Source organism: Odontesthes bonariensis, chromosome 24, assembly GCF_027942865.1.
Source record: "Odontesthes bonariensis isolate fOdoBon6 chromosome 24, fOdoBon6.hap1, whole genome shotgun sequence".
NCBI classification, from domain to species: Eukaryota; Metazoa; Chordata; class Actinopteri; order Atheriniformes; family Atherinopsidae; genus Odontesthes; species Odontesthes bonariensis.
The window spans coordinates 12,346,070-12,365,984 of record NC_134529.1 but is presented as its reverse complement, the minus strand read 5'-3'; the positions used below and the strand labels follow the sequence as shown (position 1 = coordinate 12,365,984).

Here is a 19,915-nt window from a genome sequence, read left to right as displayed (position 1 = left end):
TATGATGTAACTCTCCTAAAAAAAAAAAACTTGTTTACTTGATGGCGGCTCACTCTGCTGAGCGCACAGAGGCTCCATTCATTCAAAGTTGTTTTCTCTACTGTACATCTACCACCACAAGAGCACCGATTGCTCACGTCTGTCCTATGTCTTCCATCCTGCTGCGACTAATAAGTTCTTTATTTATGCTGCATGACTGGTGTTGTGGGTTAAGCCACTCCAAAACATGCCTCCTGACACGCTACAGAAGATAGAGGACGGAGAAAATGCTGGGCTGAAGGGTTTTTTTGTTGTTTTTTTTGTTCTCTGTTACCATTGGCTGAGATGAACAAAGATCAGAAACAGTTTTTACAGAGAGGCTCTACCTCCTCTCGCCCTATCTTCTGTGCACACACATGCACACGCATACCTTTGCATATGTATGCCAACGCATGCTCTCCAATCAAAACTTTCAAGCTGAGGAGCTGATCAACAGGATACGAAACCTTCCCCTCTGATTTTTTTTTTTCCTTTCTTCTCTATCTCAGAACTGACCTTTCCCCTATTTTGCTCTTCTGCACTTAAGATCAGCCTCTGCCTCCTCCATAAGGGCCTCTGTTGTGTATGACGTTTACTAGAGTTAGCTTGTTTGTCATATTCATTAAAAAAAAACACAACTGAAATCTATACTCTTTCTTGTATTAGCAGTGCGTTTTCCTCGGTACATCTGGATCTGATAAGCTGTCTGTTTTGGTGATGCAACTCCGACTTGCAGACAATCAATGTCCAGCTCATTTGCTTTATGCGTTATGGCTGAGTCATTCCCATGTACTGTGAAAGGTGTTCGCTCAGTGACCACTCGGCTGAGCCTCACCCCTCCCTTTCCTTCTGATTGGTGTTAGTGGAAGGGAAGACGACCATCTGCTGCCCCAGTTGCCCAGTGACTGGACAACAGCCTTCCCTTATGGCACAGTTCCACTGTCCATTGTCTGCTTGAGACTCTCTGTGTGTGTGTGTGTGTGTGTGTGTGTTGAAGTTTGGCTTCATCTGTCTCTGTGTGTGCACTCAGTTGCCTCTGCACAGTTGATGTGTTTTTGCGTGCATGTGTGCTTGTGTGTCCTCTTCAAGGAGAGCCAAGTATTGTGTGAAGCTTTCCTGTGGGAGTCCCGTAGAGAACGCACCCTCACCCAGCAGGACATCTCTATGTGCAATGTGAGCTGACTCTGCCTTACTGGCGGGTTAGTGAAGGGTCACATTTTTAAGCTGCAGCCCAAACTTTTGCTCTGCTGCATAAAGAGAATAGATTTCCTCTCGAGACATTTGGCCACAATCACACACACACAAAGCTGGAATCCTGGACTTATTTCAAAGGTAAATGTTCAACTCTAAATATGAAGCTACAGTGCTGTAGGCCCACTGTTTCACCACTGGAAATTGGTTTTACATTTTTGAGTATATACCCTTTAAACAAACACCCATCCATCCATTTTGTATCCTCCTTGTTTTCTGTTCAAGGTCCCAGGTGGGCTGAAGCCTGTTCCTGGACTGGTCACAGGTCACAAATACATTGATTAAACAAACCAGGTGCAGATATTACAGAGCATCGCAAATGCTAGTGGAAACATTTAGTTTTTACTTTCAAACAGAACCGTGAGGTCTTTCCCCCATGCTTCCAGTCTTTATGCCAAGTTATGTCTTTTTCTCTCACGGAGACTGGAGTCCTGAAATGTTTAGGAAGTGTTCTGCAGTGGTGGCAAGTGAGAATTCAGCATTCTGAACAGTGGATGTGCAGATATGTCGATATGCCGATATACAGCTCCTTGACTACAGCTAGCCCATCTCCAATAAGATAATATCAACTGATGGCAGTCACAGATATTTATTTTGTGTGTCCTGGTTGTGTTATATTGACTTTGCCCTCAAAACCGATAAGATTTATTGACATTTAATTTTGTTGGTCTGGTGACCTCTATGTTACTTTCCACCTGCTCCTCGTTATTGTGAATATGTTCAGATATATGTTGTGTTCATTTTAACATAAAAACAGTAATCAAGGAGCCTATTCTGCCATTCTCCGTGTTGTAAAAAACAAACCCAGCAATTTCCACAGTGCAATTTCTGCATTGTGTATTCCCTCCAGGGCGCTTTAGAAAGATGGTCCCCCCCTCATGTTTCTAGCTGTGAGAATGCCTCTCCAGCAGAAAGTCTCCCACTGTAAAATGCTTGTGTGAACAGCAACTGTGAAAAAATGACAGACAACTGTTCACTTTCATTGTGCGAAAATGGCTTTAAACATCCCTGAGCAGAGTTTACTGGTGTTTGTAGCCAACTCTCAGAAAGTAAACAAATGATAAAAGAACATTTCTGTAATTCAACTGAATCTGAGCGAGTTTGATGTCTTAAGTTCAGTCTGGACAATGGAGTTTAGTTTGCTGATACAATGGGAACGAAAGGTCCACTTTGAATACCTAACAGGCTGGCAAAGTGGGTGTCGGAACTCAAAAGATGATCTTTGTGGTGATCGTATGTTGCCTTGGATGATTTTAACGTGCATTAGACCAAAGTTATATAAAGGCAGAGCCATATACAAACAAAATCCAGAAATACCAGCCCCCTCTTTGGGCTCTGATTTAAGATGGAGTGAGACAAAGTGGAACACTTTCCTGTGATCTAATAAACATTTGTATTTTATTTATTTTTTATACTTACTATTACACAGTTCATAAACTAGTATCCGTGTTGCTATTGGAGTGTGTTAGAGTGCATGGCATGGCTTTTGGCATGAAAACAAATATTAACCATAATATCAGATCACTTGCCTTCGTAGTTAAAAACACGTTGCTTGACAATACTGTATGGTGAAATAAAAAGACCTGAGAATTGCACCGCATGTGTTATTCGCAGTATGATAAAACTCTCCGCAGGACATGTTTTGTTTATGTATTTGTGTAAACTGTAAACAACCTTTGCCTTTTCTGGCTTATCTTAAATATCAGCCTTTTCAACACTGGGCGATAAAAGTGCCAGTATTGTAGTGATTGTTCTTTTTTGTTTTTAGCTGCAGGCCGTGATTGATTTCATTTCAGGTTTTTTTTTAGTTGAGAACTGAGAAAGTAGATGAGACTTCCTCCATTTCAGCCATGCTGATATAGTAGAGCATCTGGGGTCTCAGCAGGACGTGGACAAAGAGACAGACGGCGGTGCCCCAGGTGAGTGCACCAAGCGGTGACGGGGTGTGAACTCACTATTGGTGTTTTTGTTATACCACTCAAAAACAATATTGAAAGATCTGCGGTGGTTACCCACACACATTGTTCCTGGCAAGAGCGAGATACTGTTTTTTAATATATATATTTTTTTTATGTGATAATGAAACCCAGTCTGGTTTGGTAGAAAAAAAATAAACCCTCTCAGCAACCTTCTTCATCTTAGTCACCTCAGAAAAGGAGCACTGCTTTTTTTTCTTTCTTTCTTTATTTTGTCTCAGCATTGAAAATTGAAACTAAGAGTCAGTTTCAACTTTTCAGATCACACTTTTCTGTCAGGCTGTATTTAATTAACGCTGCAATGTTTTTCTCACCCTCCACTTCCAGTTTTTGCCTCGTCTCGTCTTTCCTCTCCTTGCTGTTAGACAAACTGTGCCTCTTTTCTACACACATATATGTGAAGGGAGCTCAGTTATTCATTTCCCCTCCACCCAGTCCAGTCAGTTACCTGCCTGCACTTCCACCGCTTGCCTCGGCAGGGCAACGGGGCCAAATCTGAGAGCCGTGCCCACGACACTGAACTCTTCCTCCCAGACGTTTGCTTTGGAAAACAAGCCGACAGCAATGTTTTATTTTCTTCTCTCTGTTCAGCTAAAAGGATCCTGAGAGCACATCCAGCTACAGTTGAGACTGTCAGTGGGGCTTAAAGCTCCGACCACATTCCAGACATTCATTTGTCACTGATAAATTCACAAGGAGTGACACTAAATGCCTGCGTCGTTTTGAAATGTTGTTTTTCTCCACTCATACATTTTTATTACCTTTTAACTCTGAGCTTTGCTTCAATTGCATAATGTCAAGCAGTAGGCTGAGCAGAAAAACAAGACGTAAGAGCAGAGGTTCACAAACACTTAGAGATTTGGAGATTGGGGCTGAGCCATGCTGCTCTGGTTTTTGCGCGTGTGTGTAGGTGTTTGTGTGGGAAACCTGATAAAAATCTGATTTGGCAGAGCCATTATCCCTTTTAGACTTCAACACTAGGACTACACTGCACTGTGGCCACCACTAATCCCATAATGGGCTGACTCGGCACTGGGGCTGCACAAATACTGCTCCCCTTGGTGAAAACTATGACAGTGGGTTTGTTTCTATTAATGCCCATCCGTGTATGTGCTCTGCAGCACAGTGGGTGCATTAGTTGTGTGCTTTTTGTGTGCGCCTCCTCAGGTGAGTGGGCAAAAATAGGTAATCTAGTGTACAGAGTCATCGATTTTTCCCACTGCAAAGGAAGTGGCTGGTTATTGATTTTTCAGGGACAATGATGTCACTCCAGACGGTGCGTGGTGTTTACTTATCCATGATAAGGTACGAGGTGCTTTCTCTCAGCCCACTGGTCAAATAATCCGCTCCCTCCGTCCCCCTGTCCTCCCTCCTCCCACTCTTTCCACCTCCTTTTCTTGTATTGTGAATGCCCTCTTTAACCCCAACATCCATCTTGTGACATAATCACAAATGAGGGCAGCGACTTATAAAAGTTATACATTAAACTGCAGTGGTAAGATAATAGAATATCAAAAACTCATTTGCTATTGGGCATGAATATTTTATTTTAGAGATGTGTTTATTTGATCAAAACGTACAGAAGTCTCACGAGACAACCATTTTCCTTCTGTTCGTATTTAAAAAGACTTTTATCACAACACTTGTGATTCTACTCGAGACTTCTCGTGATGTCCTTTTTTATCCTCATTTCAAATTATCTGGTGATATTGACTCAGTCCAGCCACAGCGTCGGTTTGACCAAGTGGGTAAGCCATGCACTGTTGCTGCTTATCATCTCTCTTTGTCATTAATTTGATCAATTGTGACACCAGTGGGAGCAGTGCTAGACCTCCTGCTGGTGGTTGCTACTTATTTGAGGTTATATAAGACCATTTATTTCCCATTTAGGTTATTCGTGCACTTGTTGGCAACACTAACACTAAATAGTGAAAAAGCATTCTTACAAATTTTTTTTGTTTTTTCATCACCTCATTAATACGCTCACTGTATGCGACACAGGACGAAAGCAACATTGTCTCTTAATCATGTCTCACACAAAACTTAGTGAGATATTTGATACAAGTGCAGGTCCACTTGGGGGAATGACATGAAAGATTTTCATCCGTTGGTTTGTTCTTTTCTCAGTCCCAGAGGCCTGTGACTGATTAACCACAGAGCAAATATGTCCAACACTACCTGTGGCATGGGAGGACCACACACACACGCACACAATGCAAGCACACTTATATTGGGGTTATGAGGTCCATAGAGAGTTTGTAAACGTCAAGAAACCAGCCCACTCACAAACCTTACAAATTAGCCCATCACATTTTAGGGGATGGTTAAAAAAGAAATAACTCAGAAGCACAGATATCGACTACATACATTTTTTGTTTTTTATCTCTTGCCCTGCAGCTTTTTGTCTAGATCCTGCAAACACATCAAACAACCACTAAGGACACAAAGATTATCTTTGAATACGGCCAATAAAATGGCTTAAAAAAGTCTTTGCAGGTGACAAAAGCTGCCATGTTCAGCTTAATTTACAGATGTGTGCTTGCTGCATTTTTTCTTTAAGGCAGTTAAATGACTGTTACTACATAGTTTGTCCTTAATCTATTGTAAGACTCATTAGTGATTCTTCGTGAACCTGTAAAGACGTATATCAGTCCACTAGATAATGTGCATCTGTAAGCATTTCCCACATTTTTCTGTTGTTGTTTTAGACGGTTAAAAACTCGTCATCTCCTGTCATGTGTTAGTGATTTCATGTTTGAGGAACTCACTGGGTGTAGTTTCAAAGTAACAACTTGCATGTGCTGTGAGTTTGTGTATGTTGAACCCGTTGCTCTCGTGTTTGTGTTCATATCAAATCTGCTGGCTCCGCTGTGTATATTTCCTGCTGCAGCACTGTTTAAACCTAAACTTGTGGCGCAAGAAAGTCGGGCATCTGTGAGGAACAAAGGTGAACCGCCTGTGATTATCAGTCATAATTCAGCAGCCATAACTTGTGTGATAGGCCTCCTGTATTCAACATCTTCCCACATGCATGGAGCTCTACTTAAAGTTCTTGAAAGACGGTACAACAATGGTTGTCGATACTGTCTTTATTTACTAGCTTGTACTGAATAAAAAAACACATTAATGTGTAAAGAATGAATTATACTTTGTTTATCAGCTTAAATGGAGCATTTAAAACAACTGTGTAGAAAAACCAATAAAAAATAAGCCCATTCATGCTAACTTTACATTGCATTGCATCTATGCTCCATGTGGAAAAAGGTCCTAGTTGCACGGTTTATTGAGGTCACTCTTTATGCTTTTTATGGGATTTTTATGCTCCTGCAATCACAGCCAAACATGCTAACAAGATTTTGTTGCAGTTTTCCTCCTTAAAGCACCACAACTCATGTTTCCTTCTGCATCCTTTCAACATTCCAGTTTACTGTCTCCACTCTAAAGATTCTTTACTCCTTTACATGGATGGTCTGCTGATGCAAGATGTTGATTATGTAGCAATCAAGCAAATGTGTAATATTTGAAAGAAATGACAAAAAAAATGCTTATAAAAATGGTTTGTTGTGTCTTTAATCGTTGACAAGATAAATGTGCCAAACGGAAAGAAAAAATATCGACAATCATTTGCCGGTTAGTGAACAGTCGAGAATGAGCAAGGTCAAAGACTTCATTTATCCATTTAATACTGCCTGGTTTTTGGCATCCTAACAACCCATTTGTGTTCATATCAACCATATGATCGAGGTGAGTGTCCGCGCGCCGGCTGATAAGCTCTTTAAATGGTGTGCACACTCCACCTACTCTTTGACCTGCTTGTTGCGCCAGCGTGTAACCGGGGCAGAGCCAGTAACTAAGGTGGGTGTGGCTTAGCGAATAGGTCAGTTATAATTTGATACGCAAAATTCACCTCTTACTTTTCGTTAAAGCTACAATAAGAGCCGAATTTCAGCTTTGGCATATTAACCCAATTTTAACCAATTTCAATCGAAGTGGAAATTTTCATCAGATACCGTTTAATGGTTATGGGAATTTGACAACCAAAGCATCAAACCATAAGAGATTAGTGCTGTTTTGCATCGGTGACGATGAGTGAAGGGGACAGAGGCCTAGATGAGTTTCCACCTCAATGAGCTGACATTTCATAAATGATGAAACATTAATGGGCCAGTCGCTGTGCACTCAAACGAGGTTCTGCCAGCCATTTTGTTCTGCAGTTCAGTACCAGGGCTCATTACTTATGAATTAAGTAATATGACACGGCCAAGCTTGGTTCAAGAGCAACAATAAGGCCATATCATTTCCTCGACTCTTAAAGTACAGCAGTATCACGTCACCTCCTCAACTTTGCGATCTAAACACATCCAGAGGAAGGCTGCAGATTTGGAGGACAGATAGAGGAAAGCAGAAGTGAAACCAGCACCGGCAACTAGCATAAGTACAGATTAATGCAAAGGGAAATAGTTTCTAACCGTTGTTGTAGCTACTGCGGTGGGTTAAATTAGTCTTATCAATTTCTGGTGTGCTGTTGTACCAGTCATCCTGTAAAATAAAAGAGGGCATTGACTTACTTTCTATTGTTTTTCAGTGGCTCAACAGGCGTTTAGCCTATATTTAGCTTCTTGTTGTCTGCTGTCAGCTTCTCCTGTGAACATGTTGTTTCTTGGTATTTTTGGCATAGACTCCTCACCTCTGTTTTCTCACAGAAACAGGTGAAGGGTCTTTTGTGTGGTTTACAGTGTCTATTAAGAATTATAGGGTGACGACCAAACAAGCTTTTGGCTGCATTCCCAGTGAGATGAGTCATTTTTTGCTCAGTCAGCTGAGGGAGAAAAAAAACCAGCTGCGCTTGCAAGGAAGCTTGAAACGGCGTTAGACCACAGGGGATGTGTTTTCTTTGTTTGTTTTTTTTGTTTTGTTTGTTTGTATGGGGAGGTTTGTTAAGCATCTTAATGCCACTATAAGGTCAGCTTTGTTAGTTCCGTTTTTTTTCTGGATAACATGACCAGTTGAGATAAGCTTGCAGATTTTACAGCTCAAGTTTTCAGCATGTGAGAATGTCTCAGACTGTGAGTAGTTAAAGTAGAGCCGTGTTTGTTATTACAGATATAGAAAGGACACTGAATTTTGGAGTAAAGAGTTTAGGCAAAGCAAAAGGAAGAGATTTATTATTGATTAGTGTTGGCTGTGTCATATCAGGCTAAAGATAGCAGGGAAGGGATTGGTGTTTTCTGTTTTTCTACGGGATCTTTTCTCCCTGAGCTTGTTGTATTGTGACAGCTGCCCTCTCCATGTTAGAATTACATCCCCAGGAACTCACTCTTCCACACGTGCATACAAAGGGTGCAGGCCAACGCCTTTCCCCCTGTATTGTCAACTAGGGTACTTATAGATCATTATGGATGTAAGCAGATGCATGTCTCTGCCTGGCAGTGTAAACTCATAAAAGCGAGGTCATCTTTTACCCTAGATACCTCTTCCTCCTTGATCCAATTGCAAGTTTCCTTTTATTTTCAATGTTCTCCATTGCTTCCCTGCAGTTCCTCTGCTTTTCATGGAATCCAGGGAAAGCTTCCTCCCAGTGCTGGTGTGCGCAGGACCCGCTGATCTGGAGGCACGCCTGTCCTCTCAGGAAAGACGGCGCTTGGCGATCCCACTCTACTCTGATATCCTGCCAGAATACACATGGATCAGAGAATAGGAGAAGAAAAGAAAAGAAGCAGAAAAGGGAACAAGAGACGTTCAAAGAGGGCCAAAAGTCGACTTTAATTCCCACACAGATCCAACTTTGACAATTTACATGAGGTGAAAATGATGGCTGCATTACACCAATCCACTCTTAGGCCTTTTATCAACAGGTTTTAGCAACTTAGCACCAGACCTGCATCCTTTTTGTTGCTGTGCAAGTCTGCAGGTTACAGCCTGCAGGGTAGGTAAGGGTTAACCTTCTTCTCTGCTCTGCTAAATGCTCAGTGAGTTGAACAGGCTGAAACCTAGAGCTGTGTTTGAAGAGAGGCATTAGGGATATCCTCTTAGTCTTCAGTTTTTACTCTTTCGCTATGTACAAGTTCAAAACTCTGTAAGAGCTCTGACTTTTTTCACAGCATTCAGAGTAGTCTGTTTACATGGAAAAAGTTCTCTGGTTGTTTTTCACAGTCGCTGTTTTGAGCCTCCGAGCTAATTTGAAACATGTGGTTTGGTGTTTGCTGTGAAGTTGGAGAACATTTGTTTTGCCTCTTTTTGTCAGCGAAACTCAAACAGACATATTACGACGTCGCAAAGACACAAGCAAACTGAACAACAGTCTATGAAGCAGCACATTAGGTTGCTCGGTGAACTTCATACCTCGGCACAACTTTTTTTTTTCTCTGTTTCTTTTTCCTTTTTTTTTTTTGTAAGAGAAACAAGAGAAGCAGACGGACTGAGCGGACAAGATTGGTTCCTGAAACTGTTGTTCTACCCTGCGATTGGTGGAAGCCTGTTGCTAGGCTTATGTCAGTGTTTGAGTGTTTTCTGCTTCCTCTCCTCTGTGCAGTGATAGGTCGGGTTTGAACTGGTCTGGTGGACTTCTGCCACTTGTTGAACATCCCCACAGTTTCTGCGGGTTCTCTTGCGTCTAACTGTATGAGAAAACACAGCAGCCGCAGTGCTGAGACACATATGTGCAGAGTTTATGCCTGGCAAGACTCTCTCTGCTTTTTTTTTTAATCTCATTAACTTTTATCATGCGCTTTATTGGTTGAAGGCTGTTTTTAATTATTTTGTGCACTCATAAAGGAAAAGCATCTGCTAGCATGAGCAATTGAGATAGTGGATAAAGTCATAATTTAAAACTTGTCAAAATTGAGTCTCTTAGATCTTGTTGAAACTCTTTTTGCTTTAATACAAAGTGTTTCACATTTAGTTATCAGTTTTATAACACTATTCTACACTCATAAAATTTCAATCTCCATTGCCGCGGTATGTTCTGAAGAAATGAAATTGTTTCACTGACTGATCATTATAGTTATCAGGGTTTCACTTTCCCCGTGGTCTTTTAAGTACGAAAACACTCCCGCTGTGTGTCTGACTGTAAAGTAGTGTCTGTTTTTCACCTTTGAGTGCAAAGATGGAGGATTTAAAGTGTGCAAGATGGATTCCCTTAAGAACAAGATTTCAGTAATGGAACTTGTCCAAAAAAGCTCTAAATGTACTTGTTTCCGCTTCATTGGTTGGTTTCGCAGTGTGATTTTTCTTCTTACAAGGATTATGTAAAGTCACTTTGAAGGTTTACGTCTTTTGTCTGACTTATGATGGGAACTAAATAGTTTCCTCTTCTGCGTGTGATGTTTGTAACGCATGCCAAAGCTACATACACATATACCTTAATTTCCCTTTGCGAAGAAAAAGGCATTTTTCTATTCACTATATATCTATCTATTTACATTTGGGTAGATTGTGGTATTAAATACTTTTTAGACTAAATTGGCCTCCATTTTATTTGATAAAAGTATATTTTTGGTTATACTTTGAATGTACACTCTTGAATTTCTCACTTGAATCACAAGAGGTCGATTCAAGAGGGCAACCTCAAACAAACAGCTTGTCACCATGATCATGATATGAAGAAACATTGTTAATTGTTGATATTGTTAATCTGAATAATTTTCCTGCCTTTTACAGTTCATACGAGTATTTAATGCTGTTGAAACTTGTTTCAAACATTGTTCAGGCCCTCTGGCTCCACCAGATGAGTATCTGAAACAAATCTGAGATGATTCCTGTTGTTTCCAGGAATCTTCCCATTCATTGTAACTAATCTTTTCAGTGTTGTCCTGACTCCAATCAGAATGCCCATCCCATACACTTAAGATTAAGATCAGATTTATTGGTCATGCATACATGCATACACACAAAATTTGTCCTCTGCTTTTCACCCATCCAGGTCGGCACCTGTTGACACACACATGCACAGGGTCACACACTCATAGAGACAGATGTCATACACTGGAGCGGTGGGCAGCCATTCTCAGCGCCCGGGGAGCATGGGGGTACGGTGCCTTGCTCAAGGGCAACTCGGCTGTGTCGAGGTCGAACCTCCAACTTTCCAGTTATTGGACGACCCACTCTAACCACTGAGCCACGGCCGCCCGCCCCCACGCACACTTATATACACGGGCCACATCTTCTCAACCCCGACGGCTGAAACGTATCTGCAAACATTCGTTTAACACTGTCCTGACTGACTTTGCAGCAATTAGACCTCAAAGAGCAACGTATCCTATTCAAACCCACTGTAGGTGACTTCAAACATATGACAGAGACTCCTAAACGATGTGAGTCTTCAGACTCCCCTGAGACACCTGCAATGTGGTTTGTATTTGTCACACTGTGTTCTCTAGCGGCTTCAAAGGATACACAAGAATACGCAGGTTGTTACACCAGACAGGAATTACTTATCGAGATCTAGAGTGAACAATTTGTTCGAGTTTTCTATAATTTTGTCAACATACAAGAATTATGTGCTGACAACGCACTGGGCTCAAGATGCATGGTCTGGAGCTGGATGTTGAGATGTACAAAAGCAACTTAAAGGACATTTACTGGTGTTTCCTTGAGATTTCCGAGTGTCATTAGTGTTTTGATTGCTATACACAGTATCTAAGATTATTTTGCATGTATGTCCTATTTACAATCGTTGGTTTGTTTAATTTGGCCCGAGATACCAAATACATGACATTTGACATGACATGCAACCATTCTATCATTGAGGAAGATTTAGATTATTCACCAAATTACTGAGATACACGAACACCCCCGATGTGCATACAGTGAAGTCTGCAGCCTACTCAGTAGGGCTCTGACAATAGTGTTTGGCTCTGTCTGCAAGGCCGGACCCCCGAGCCTAAGCGCTTTTATGTGAAAAGGTTTGGTGTGTCGTCAGCCCTAACGCTGACCAGCCTCTTCTGCAGCTTTGCTCCCGTCAGATCTGGGAGTGCTGACTCCAGCCCTGGGAACGTGTTTACCACTGGCGTGCACCCCAGCCTGTGGCATCAGGAGAGGACCTGGCGGGGGGGTAGTTCGACGGACACAATGAACCTGCTGAATATGGTGCTATCCTGTTATCGTTGCTGGGGACCAGCAGGTGGTTGACAAACTGGCTGGGCAGGCTCACAGTGGCAGACTTGCCTTTTTCTTGGCTTCCGCTTTAGGTCATCATTTTCCTCCAAATTTAACTCCTTTGTCCTGTTTTTGTCCTTCCAAAGTTGTGCCGCTAGAGTTTTATCGGAGTGAAGATTAAGTGAGGCAAGGGGAGCATTTCACCAAAATTCACGAGTCTTTCTCAAACAATCAAAATAGTTTTGCAGTTCCCTCCCAATGAAGTGAGTCTTCTTAAAATCTCAGAGCTGGATTTTCTTCACTGGTTTGCTTTGAAAACATATTTTCACATATCTCACAAACATGACTCACACGTTTGTCTGTGCACACAGTTGCCAGTACGTGGATGCTTTTGTAATGTGGTTCCTGGCATTGCAGAGGAAACAACACTTGACTTGCATGTGCTGCTTATGAGGAAAAAGTAGCTCATGGTTTACAGAGAATTGCAAAGACAGGTGTGTTGTCTCTGCTGCAGAGGAGAAAATCTGGATGAAATTAGGTGTTTTATTGTAATGCAACATAGAGTTTGCAGTAAACTGCTGTTTTCAAAAGATATCATCAGATATAGTTCTGAGCAATTATTGACTTTGTAACCACTGCGGTGTGATAAACTGGTTAAACGCTGTTCCGCTGAACGTGTTATTGTCAGGCTGGGATAAACAAAGCCATAAGAGCTGCCTTTTCTTATCTCTGCTTCCTCCTGGCTTTTAAAGCACTCCTTCGGCGTGGGCTGATTGGTGGAGAAATGGCATTATCTGTGGTCTGATAGGCTGCGGTAGCAAACCACCAACTGAAGGGCTGTTGTTGCAGCAGGTCCTGCAGCTCCCCGTCTCGCTGTGCTGATGCTGATCTTTGCTCAGTGGACCTCTACCTCTTTCTGCTGCTCACCAAAGAGAGCTTGGGGCTCAGCTTACCCCCCACCTCCTCCTCCAGTTCAGCAATAAGCCAATAGGGCTATTTGCTCCTGCTTGTTGTTTTTCATGCACATTGCACAGATAAACACGACGATAACGCAAATATTTTCTGCAAGCTGCAATTGCCAGCATTTCACAAAACTATTTTAAGAAGTGCAGTCACATTTTGTTTTGATGCACCTATTGATTTGAGAGATTAGGGTGCAAAATCAATCAGCTTGGAACGATTGCGGGCTCCAGTTAGCATACAGAGCGCAACGCACAACAGTATATTCAATCATGATCAATGGCAGCAGGGAACAAAAGAGGAGAGAAGTGATGTTGTTTTCTTAAAGGGGGATCGCTCCCCCTGCTCACGTTTAGGACCCCCCCTTTTTCTTCACGCTTTGCCCCGCCCCGTCCTCTTCCCAACGCCGCCATTGGTTGTCAGGATTCTGTTTTCGCTCCGCGATTGGCTTCCGGGCGCGCCACTCACTCGAGCCTCGACTTATTTACCGAATGTATGAGCCGCAGAGGACGGTATTCTGCTGAGAGGCTGCAACAGCTGACAACTGAGCACTCTGCCCAGTGCCTCCAGGAACAAAGAGAGGAGGAAAGAGCCATTCAAATTTCAATTTTTAAGTTTTCAACCCCCTACAATAAGCAGGGTGCAGCAAGGACAAGAGATGAGGCACGCAGTCACACCGGCAGAAAACGTGGAGAATAATTCTAACGCAGTGACAGATTTGCTAAAGATATGCACCCACTGTGAACGGCTAAGCAAAAAGGTAAGATCAGGAAAAAAAAATGCAAATAACACAGCGGACAAACGCAGTGCAGTTAATAATGCTTCAGTCTTATGTGTGGGTTAAAACCAGTGTCACGTTGTTGTTTTAAGTGCTTTAAATTGAGATGTGTCCCATTCAACAAACGAGCTGCAGTGCAGTCCATTGTCAAGGCTTGTTTACGCGTTTGGAGAGTTAGTTGGTGGTCATCGGGCTCGAAATCTAAAGGGTTTGTGAATGTGTGTGTTGAGATCAGCTGTAAAACGGATGAAGCCTTGAAAATGATGTTTAAACCCGATGTCACTCTTAATAATGTACATTTCTCGGACTTTGATTCATCTGCTTGAGCTGCCTCATTGTGCGCTGCGGGACGGTGTCCGCGGGACGGTGTCCGCGGGACATGTCTCGACTAGCAGCGGAAAGTTACCGGACAGCATAGAGACAATATAAAGGTTTCTGCTGGGTTTTAATTTTGCATGAAGGGAAAAAAAATGTCACCTGCGTGTTGGGAGATGTCATTAATTCTGACTAGTTTGAATTGGATTTAATTTGATTTTCACAAGTGTTGCAAGTTACTTCTACACCGACAAAAACATAAAAACCTTTATTGAATTTGTAATATTCTTAGTTAGGGGTTTCAAATAAGTAAAGCCTCCCTGATTTGTTCACAGTGGTTCAGCAGACGTAGACAACTTGGAGACTAATAAAAGAAAGGAGAAGTGGTGTTCAAAGCTGTGACATTTAAAACATTAGACTTTTTTTTTAATTTTTTTCCCCTTTTTCTTCTATTTTGTCTTGCAGGACTTGGGAGTAAGGATCCCAAGACCTCTTGGTAACGGACCAAGCAGATTTATCCCCGAAAAAGAGGTATGAGACGGCCTTTAATCTCCTCTATAAGCTCTGTCGCACAGAAGAAGCATCCAATTGATTGATATTCCTTTTTAAAATCAGATTCTTCAAGTCAGTAAAGTGGACACCAGGACGCAGTCGATATTTGAGGATGCATTTGCAGCCCTCAGTCGACTCGACAACATTTCCCTCGTGATGGGCTTCCACCCACAGTACCTGGAGAGCTTTCTCCGGACGCAGCACTACCTGTTGCAGATGGATGGACCCCTGTCCTTGCAATACAGACACTATATTGGCATCATGGTACGAACATACCCAGCCTCTGAATTCCCAGATAAACTTTTTTTTTTATGTCAGGTGCTTGAATATCTGGTGTTTTTCACCTCATCCGGCAGGCTGCGGCGAGACATCAGTGCTCCTACTTGGTCAACCTACACGTGAATGACTTCCTCCAGGTGGGGGGAGACTCTAAGTGGTTGAACGGTCTGGACGAAGCCCCACAGAAGCTGCAGCAGCTCGGGGAGCTCAACAAAATCCTGGCCCACCGTCCTTGGCTTCTCACCAAGGAACACATCGAGGTGAGTGGATGTTGGCGTGCAAAGTCTGCAGCAGGCGGAGGTCATGGGCGGAGTGCAGCTGCAGCTGTGTGACTTGGACAGATTTTGGGTCCTTTAAATAGGGACTGAAGCTGGAAAACTGAGACTCAAACTAGGATTTGAAATATCAAAACTTAACTTTTTCTAATTGATCATGTCGTCATCATTTGGATCCGGGTAACATCGCTCACAGTTTGTCCTTTGTTCTCTTTTCAGCAACTTCTGAAGGCGGAGGCGCACAGCTGGTCCCTGGCGGAGCTGATCCACGCTGTCGTCCTGCTCACACACTACCACTCCCTCGCCTCCTTCACCTTCGGCTGCGGCATCACACCTGAGATCCACTGCGATGGCGGACACACGTTCAGACCCCCCTCTCTTAGCCAGTACTGTGTGTGCGACATTGCCAATGGCAACGGTCACGCTTATCTCCATGACGATTTGCTTGGCAACCAGGTGAGCGGTCACAAAAGTTCCCCATTTAAACGCTTGGATCTGTGCCTCTTGCAGGACTTTATATCTCATCTTTTGGTGGGTTTTTTCTTCTGTTCGCTCCGTAGGAAATGTGCGGTGAGGTTGAGGTGCTGATGGAGAGGATGAAGCAGCTGCAGGAGTGCCGCGATGACGAGGAGGCCAGTCAGGAGGAGATGGCAACTCGCTTTGAGAGGGAGAAGACTGAGAGCATGCTGGTGGTCACAGCTGAGGATGAGGAGTGCGTCCCCTCCAGGGACATCTCCCGCCACTTTGAGGACCCCAGCTATGGTTACAAGGACTTCTCCAGGAGGGGGGAGCATGTGCCCACGTTGAGAGTGCAGGTAGATAGCAGATGCAGTCTGCCGTGCTGAGTTAGACGGATGCTCTAAAGGACTGGTACTGAGTTGTTATGTTTTTGCGATCTGTAGGACTACAGCTGGGAGGACCACGGCTTCTCTCTGGTCAACAGACTGTATCCTGATGTCGGCCAGATGCTGGACGAGAAGTTTCAGATGGCCTACAATCTGACATACAACACCATGGCAACGCATAAAGATGTGGACACCAGTATGCTGCGCAGGGCCATCTGGAACTACATCCACTGCATGTTTGGCATCAGGTCAGTCACTGGATATGATGTGATGTAACCTTTAATTCTGTAATGCATGCCGTTCTGCTCAGTCAGCTCTGTCACTCTGATCCTTGTTCCTGACACTTTCTCTGTGTTCCTCAGGTATGATGACTATGATTATGGGGAGATAAACCAGCTTCTAGACCGTAGCTTTAAGATCTATATTAAGACCATGGTGTGCAGCCCTGAGAAGACCACCAAACGAATGTATGAGAGTTTCTGGAGGCAGTTTCAGCACTCCGAGAAGGTGAGGTTCACGCCTGAATTTCCTGTTTAGAGCTCTTAGTTGCAGCTGCTTCTGCTTACTTGAGTGTCTGATATGTTTTAATAACTTTTTTTTTTTTTTTTTTTTTCTTTCACCTGTCTCCTGCAGGTCCATGTTAATCTGCTTCTTATGGAAGCACGAATGCAAGCAGAACTGTTATACGCTCTGAGAGCGATCACCCGCTACATGACATGAAGTGCTTTTGCCGTTTTTATTGTTGTTCCTTTACTGTCATTGTTGTTGCTCATTATGGGACACTTTAAAGAAAAAAATCAATTTGGGGGGTGGGGATTCACCAAAAATATGGAAAAGAGTCCTTGGTTGTGACAATGGTCTTTGTTTGGATACGAGAAGAGGATCAGAACAAATGGAAGGCGGAGAGGAAAGAAAAAAAAAAAAAGTTTCTTTTTGGAGGAAAGTCGTCTCGATCTACAAGAGGAAACACGCACATTTAGACGTGTTGCCTGTAGTGCCAAAACTGACCAAGGGAGGGCATCCTGGAGCAAACTCCTGCCCTGCTGAGGGGTTTGTGCCGTACCAGATCATCAACACCGGAGACATCCAGGACTACATTTCAGTATTCCAGCATGCAATACATCGGTTGCCAAGCTCACCTGTCTCCTGATGGAGTTAGAACCGAGAGAAAACCCCCAAAGCGAAAGCTGTGCAGCCAGAAACAGTCTGCACTTTGATTCTGTTTTCACTGTTATCTCTGTTTAGGTTCTTTAATATCTTTTCATTTAATTTTGTATCACGTAAAGTGGATGTTGTCGATGTGATAACTGGAGATGGATGCATTAACTATAGGCAGTGTTTTTTTTTACGAGTGCCTGAACTATCCAGCACAGTGTGCATACGTGCTGATGCTGCTGCTCCCATGTTGTATTTTCGCGGGATCATATTGATCCCCAATCATCCCCCACCCAATTCCCCCAATCCCTTTACTTAAGCCCCTGTCCATTAGAAATCCACTGCATTACCCCCCCCCCCCCCCCCCCCCCACACACACACACACACACACACACACACACACACACCTTCCTGTCTCCTACTCGCATCCCAATTCTCAAATGTCAAAGTAAGCTAATCCGAGGAGTGTGAAAACCAGAGAGATGTGGAAAAAAAACTCAAAACACTGTCTGAGCCCTTTTTTGAGTTTGATTGTACGTGTGTAAAAGAGTTATGTGTTCGTGATGACTGAGGCGTGAGTGATTTTGTGCATTTCATAGAAATGGTGGAGATTGGGAAAAAGAAAAAAAAATTCATTTTGGAATTTCTTGTCAAAAAAAAAAAAAAAAGCGAGGCACTTTGAGGGAAAGCCTTCATGCTTCTGCTGTAGCTCTGTTATTGTGAGATAGCTGTTTGTCTCTTGTTGATAATGTCTTTTATTTTTCTGGCAATGGGAGGGGGGGGCGGAGAGAAAAAAAAAGCTAATCAAAAAGAAAGTTAGAAACCAGGTTTTCCAGGAGGGATTTGCTTCCGGTTGCCCTAACCACACCGTATCTGTCTTCCGCTTATCCCAGCTGCCTGGTCGCCCTAACACTTTCAGAGCTTTGGATTGTGAATTTTACCAGTAAATGAATACCTCTTCTGTTTTTCTTTATAAAACATATAAGAAGTGCTCTTTGGTGAGCAGAGACTCTTTTTCTGGGCTCCCGTGTTCCCACTGCTTGGAGACCCGACGGGCCCTCACAGGGCCGCCTCTGCGGTCGATAGTTTTCGAGCGCATTAAGGTTGTAGCTGTGCTTATTTTCCTGCTGGGGAAGTCTAACCAGTGCATAAGCAGCTTTTTTTTTTATCATTATTTTGAGCAGAAGTGTGAAACCTCTGCTGTTTTGTTTTTTTGTTTACTAAAATTAGTAAAGTACTGCATTCTTCTGGGGGTGGACTGAGAGAATCAGACAGATGAATGAGTGATACCCAGATAACGAGGGGGAGGAGGAAGGGTTCGTCGATAAAGGAATGGTACATTTGGAAGTGGTTTGAGAGGACGTGGAGGTTGTTTTTTCAAATTCCTGACTGATGTCAGTTACTGACACTTTTTATATGAAAATATCTGAAAAAGTTAAAAAGAAAAAAATAATAAACTATAATATTCAATTGTTGTGTATCATTTGTAGTTTTTCCTAAATGATTCAATTCTATTGCTTCATCAAAGAGATTGTATTAGATGTGGAGAGACCAACACAATTCAGGAATCAAGCAGTCAAAGCACAATCGGTGTCACAGTCACCTCAATTTCACTGCTCAGTTACCACAAGAAAAGTAAAATTTAACAACCCATTGGTAAGCATATCTGAGCATTGTTATGCAAAAGGAGACTCATGGAACAACATGAAGATTACTCTGTAAAACCTTTGGTCCAAAGTACTCCGCTCTAAATAAAACAGGTGACTTTGTTAACAGTAAGCTGAGCTCAGGGGAATGGTTCAGTTTATCAGTAGAGTTCAGGGACTTTCATGTGAATTTATTTTGCTTTATGTGCTTCAGAACTGTATGACTCAGTGACAACCAGTCAACAGTTCCTCATCTTGTGGTGCGGTCGAGGTCAAAGTCTCTTTGCTCCTGACCATCATTTTAACATCCCAGCTGATGCTGGAAGCTGGTCTGAATTTCAGGGTGTTTTCCATGGAGGCCACAGAAGTCTTGTCTGTTTGTCAGTACACGATCACCAGCGGGAGCTTGTCGTTATCCCTGCTGACCAAACCCTCCTCGCATTTCACTGGCGGTCCCACACAATGTATAGCATAAGAGAGTTTTGTTTTGTCAAGCAGCATCGATATCAGCCAGCCAAATGTCTTTCATATCAGCCTGAGAGATTTAACGTAGAGAGCAATGTTTGTTATCGGCTGTGGCTAATAAGTTGTTGAGGGGTTTTTGAAACATTTGCTTGTCCTGTGGTTGTTACAGGTCACAACTGTGTGAAACTGTTTTTTTTTTTTTTTCAATGTTAAGTGCCGTTTCTGATTTGTTTCAATGTAATAACGACGTGATTTTGAAATGCTGTACTTTGGCTACTTGGTGTAACTTGTAAGCACTGCCGGG

The 19,915-nt window shown here is 42.8% G+C and overlaps 1 protein-coding gene across 2 annotated transcripts in view; it reads left to right on the top strand.

Moving 5' to 3' along the window:
- Window positions 1-17,877, top strand: part of sesn1 (sestrin 1) — a 56,494-nt gene extending 38,617 nt beyond the window's left edge. Inside the window, exons 1-9 of one of the 2 annotated variants that reach the window (XM_075459556.1) lie at window positions 13,783-14,061; window positions 14,860-14,925; window positions 15,010-15,210; window positions 15,303-15,485; window positions 15,720-15,956; window positions 16,061-16,315; window positions 16,403-16,593; window positions 16,708-16,852; window positions 16,979-17,877. In XM_075459556.1, the coding sequence (XP_075315671.1) occupies window positions 13,960-14,061; window positions 14,860-14,925; window positions 15,010-15,210; window positions 15,303-15,485; window positions 15,720-15,956; window positions 16,061-16,315; window positions 16,403-16,593; window positions 16,708-16,852; window positions 16,979-17,065 (1,467 nt within the window). In that variant the 5' untranslated portion in view covers window positions 13,783-13,959 and the 3' untranslated portion in view covers window positions 17,066-17,877. Of the gene's footprint in view, window positions 1-13,782; window positions 14,062-14,859; window positions 14,926-15,009; window positions 15,211-15,302; window positions 15,486-15,719; window positions 15,957-16,060; window positions 16,316-16,402; window positions 16,594-16,707; window positions 16,853-16,978 lie in introns of those variants that run through there. The other variant, XM_075459555.1, reaches the window with a different exon arrangement.
- The last annotated feature ends 2,038 nt before the right edge of the window (window positions 17,878-19,915 follow it).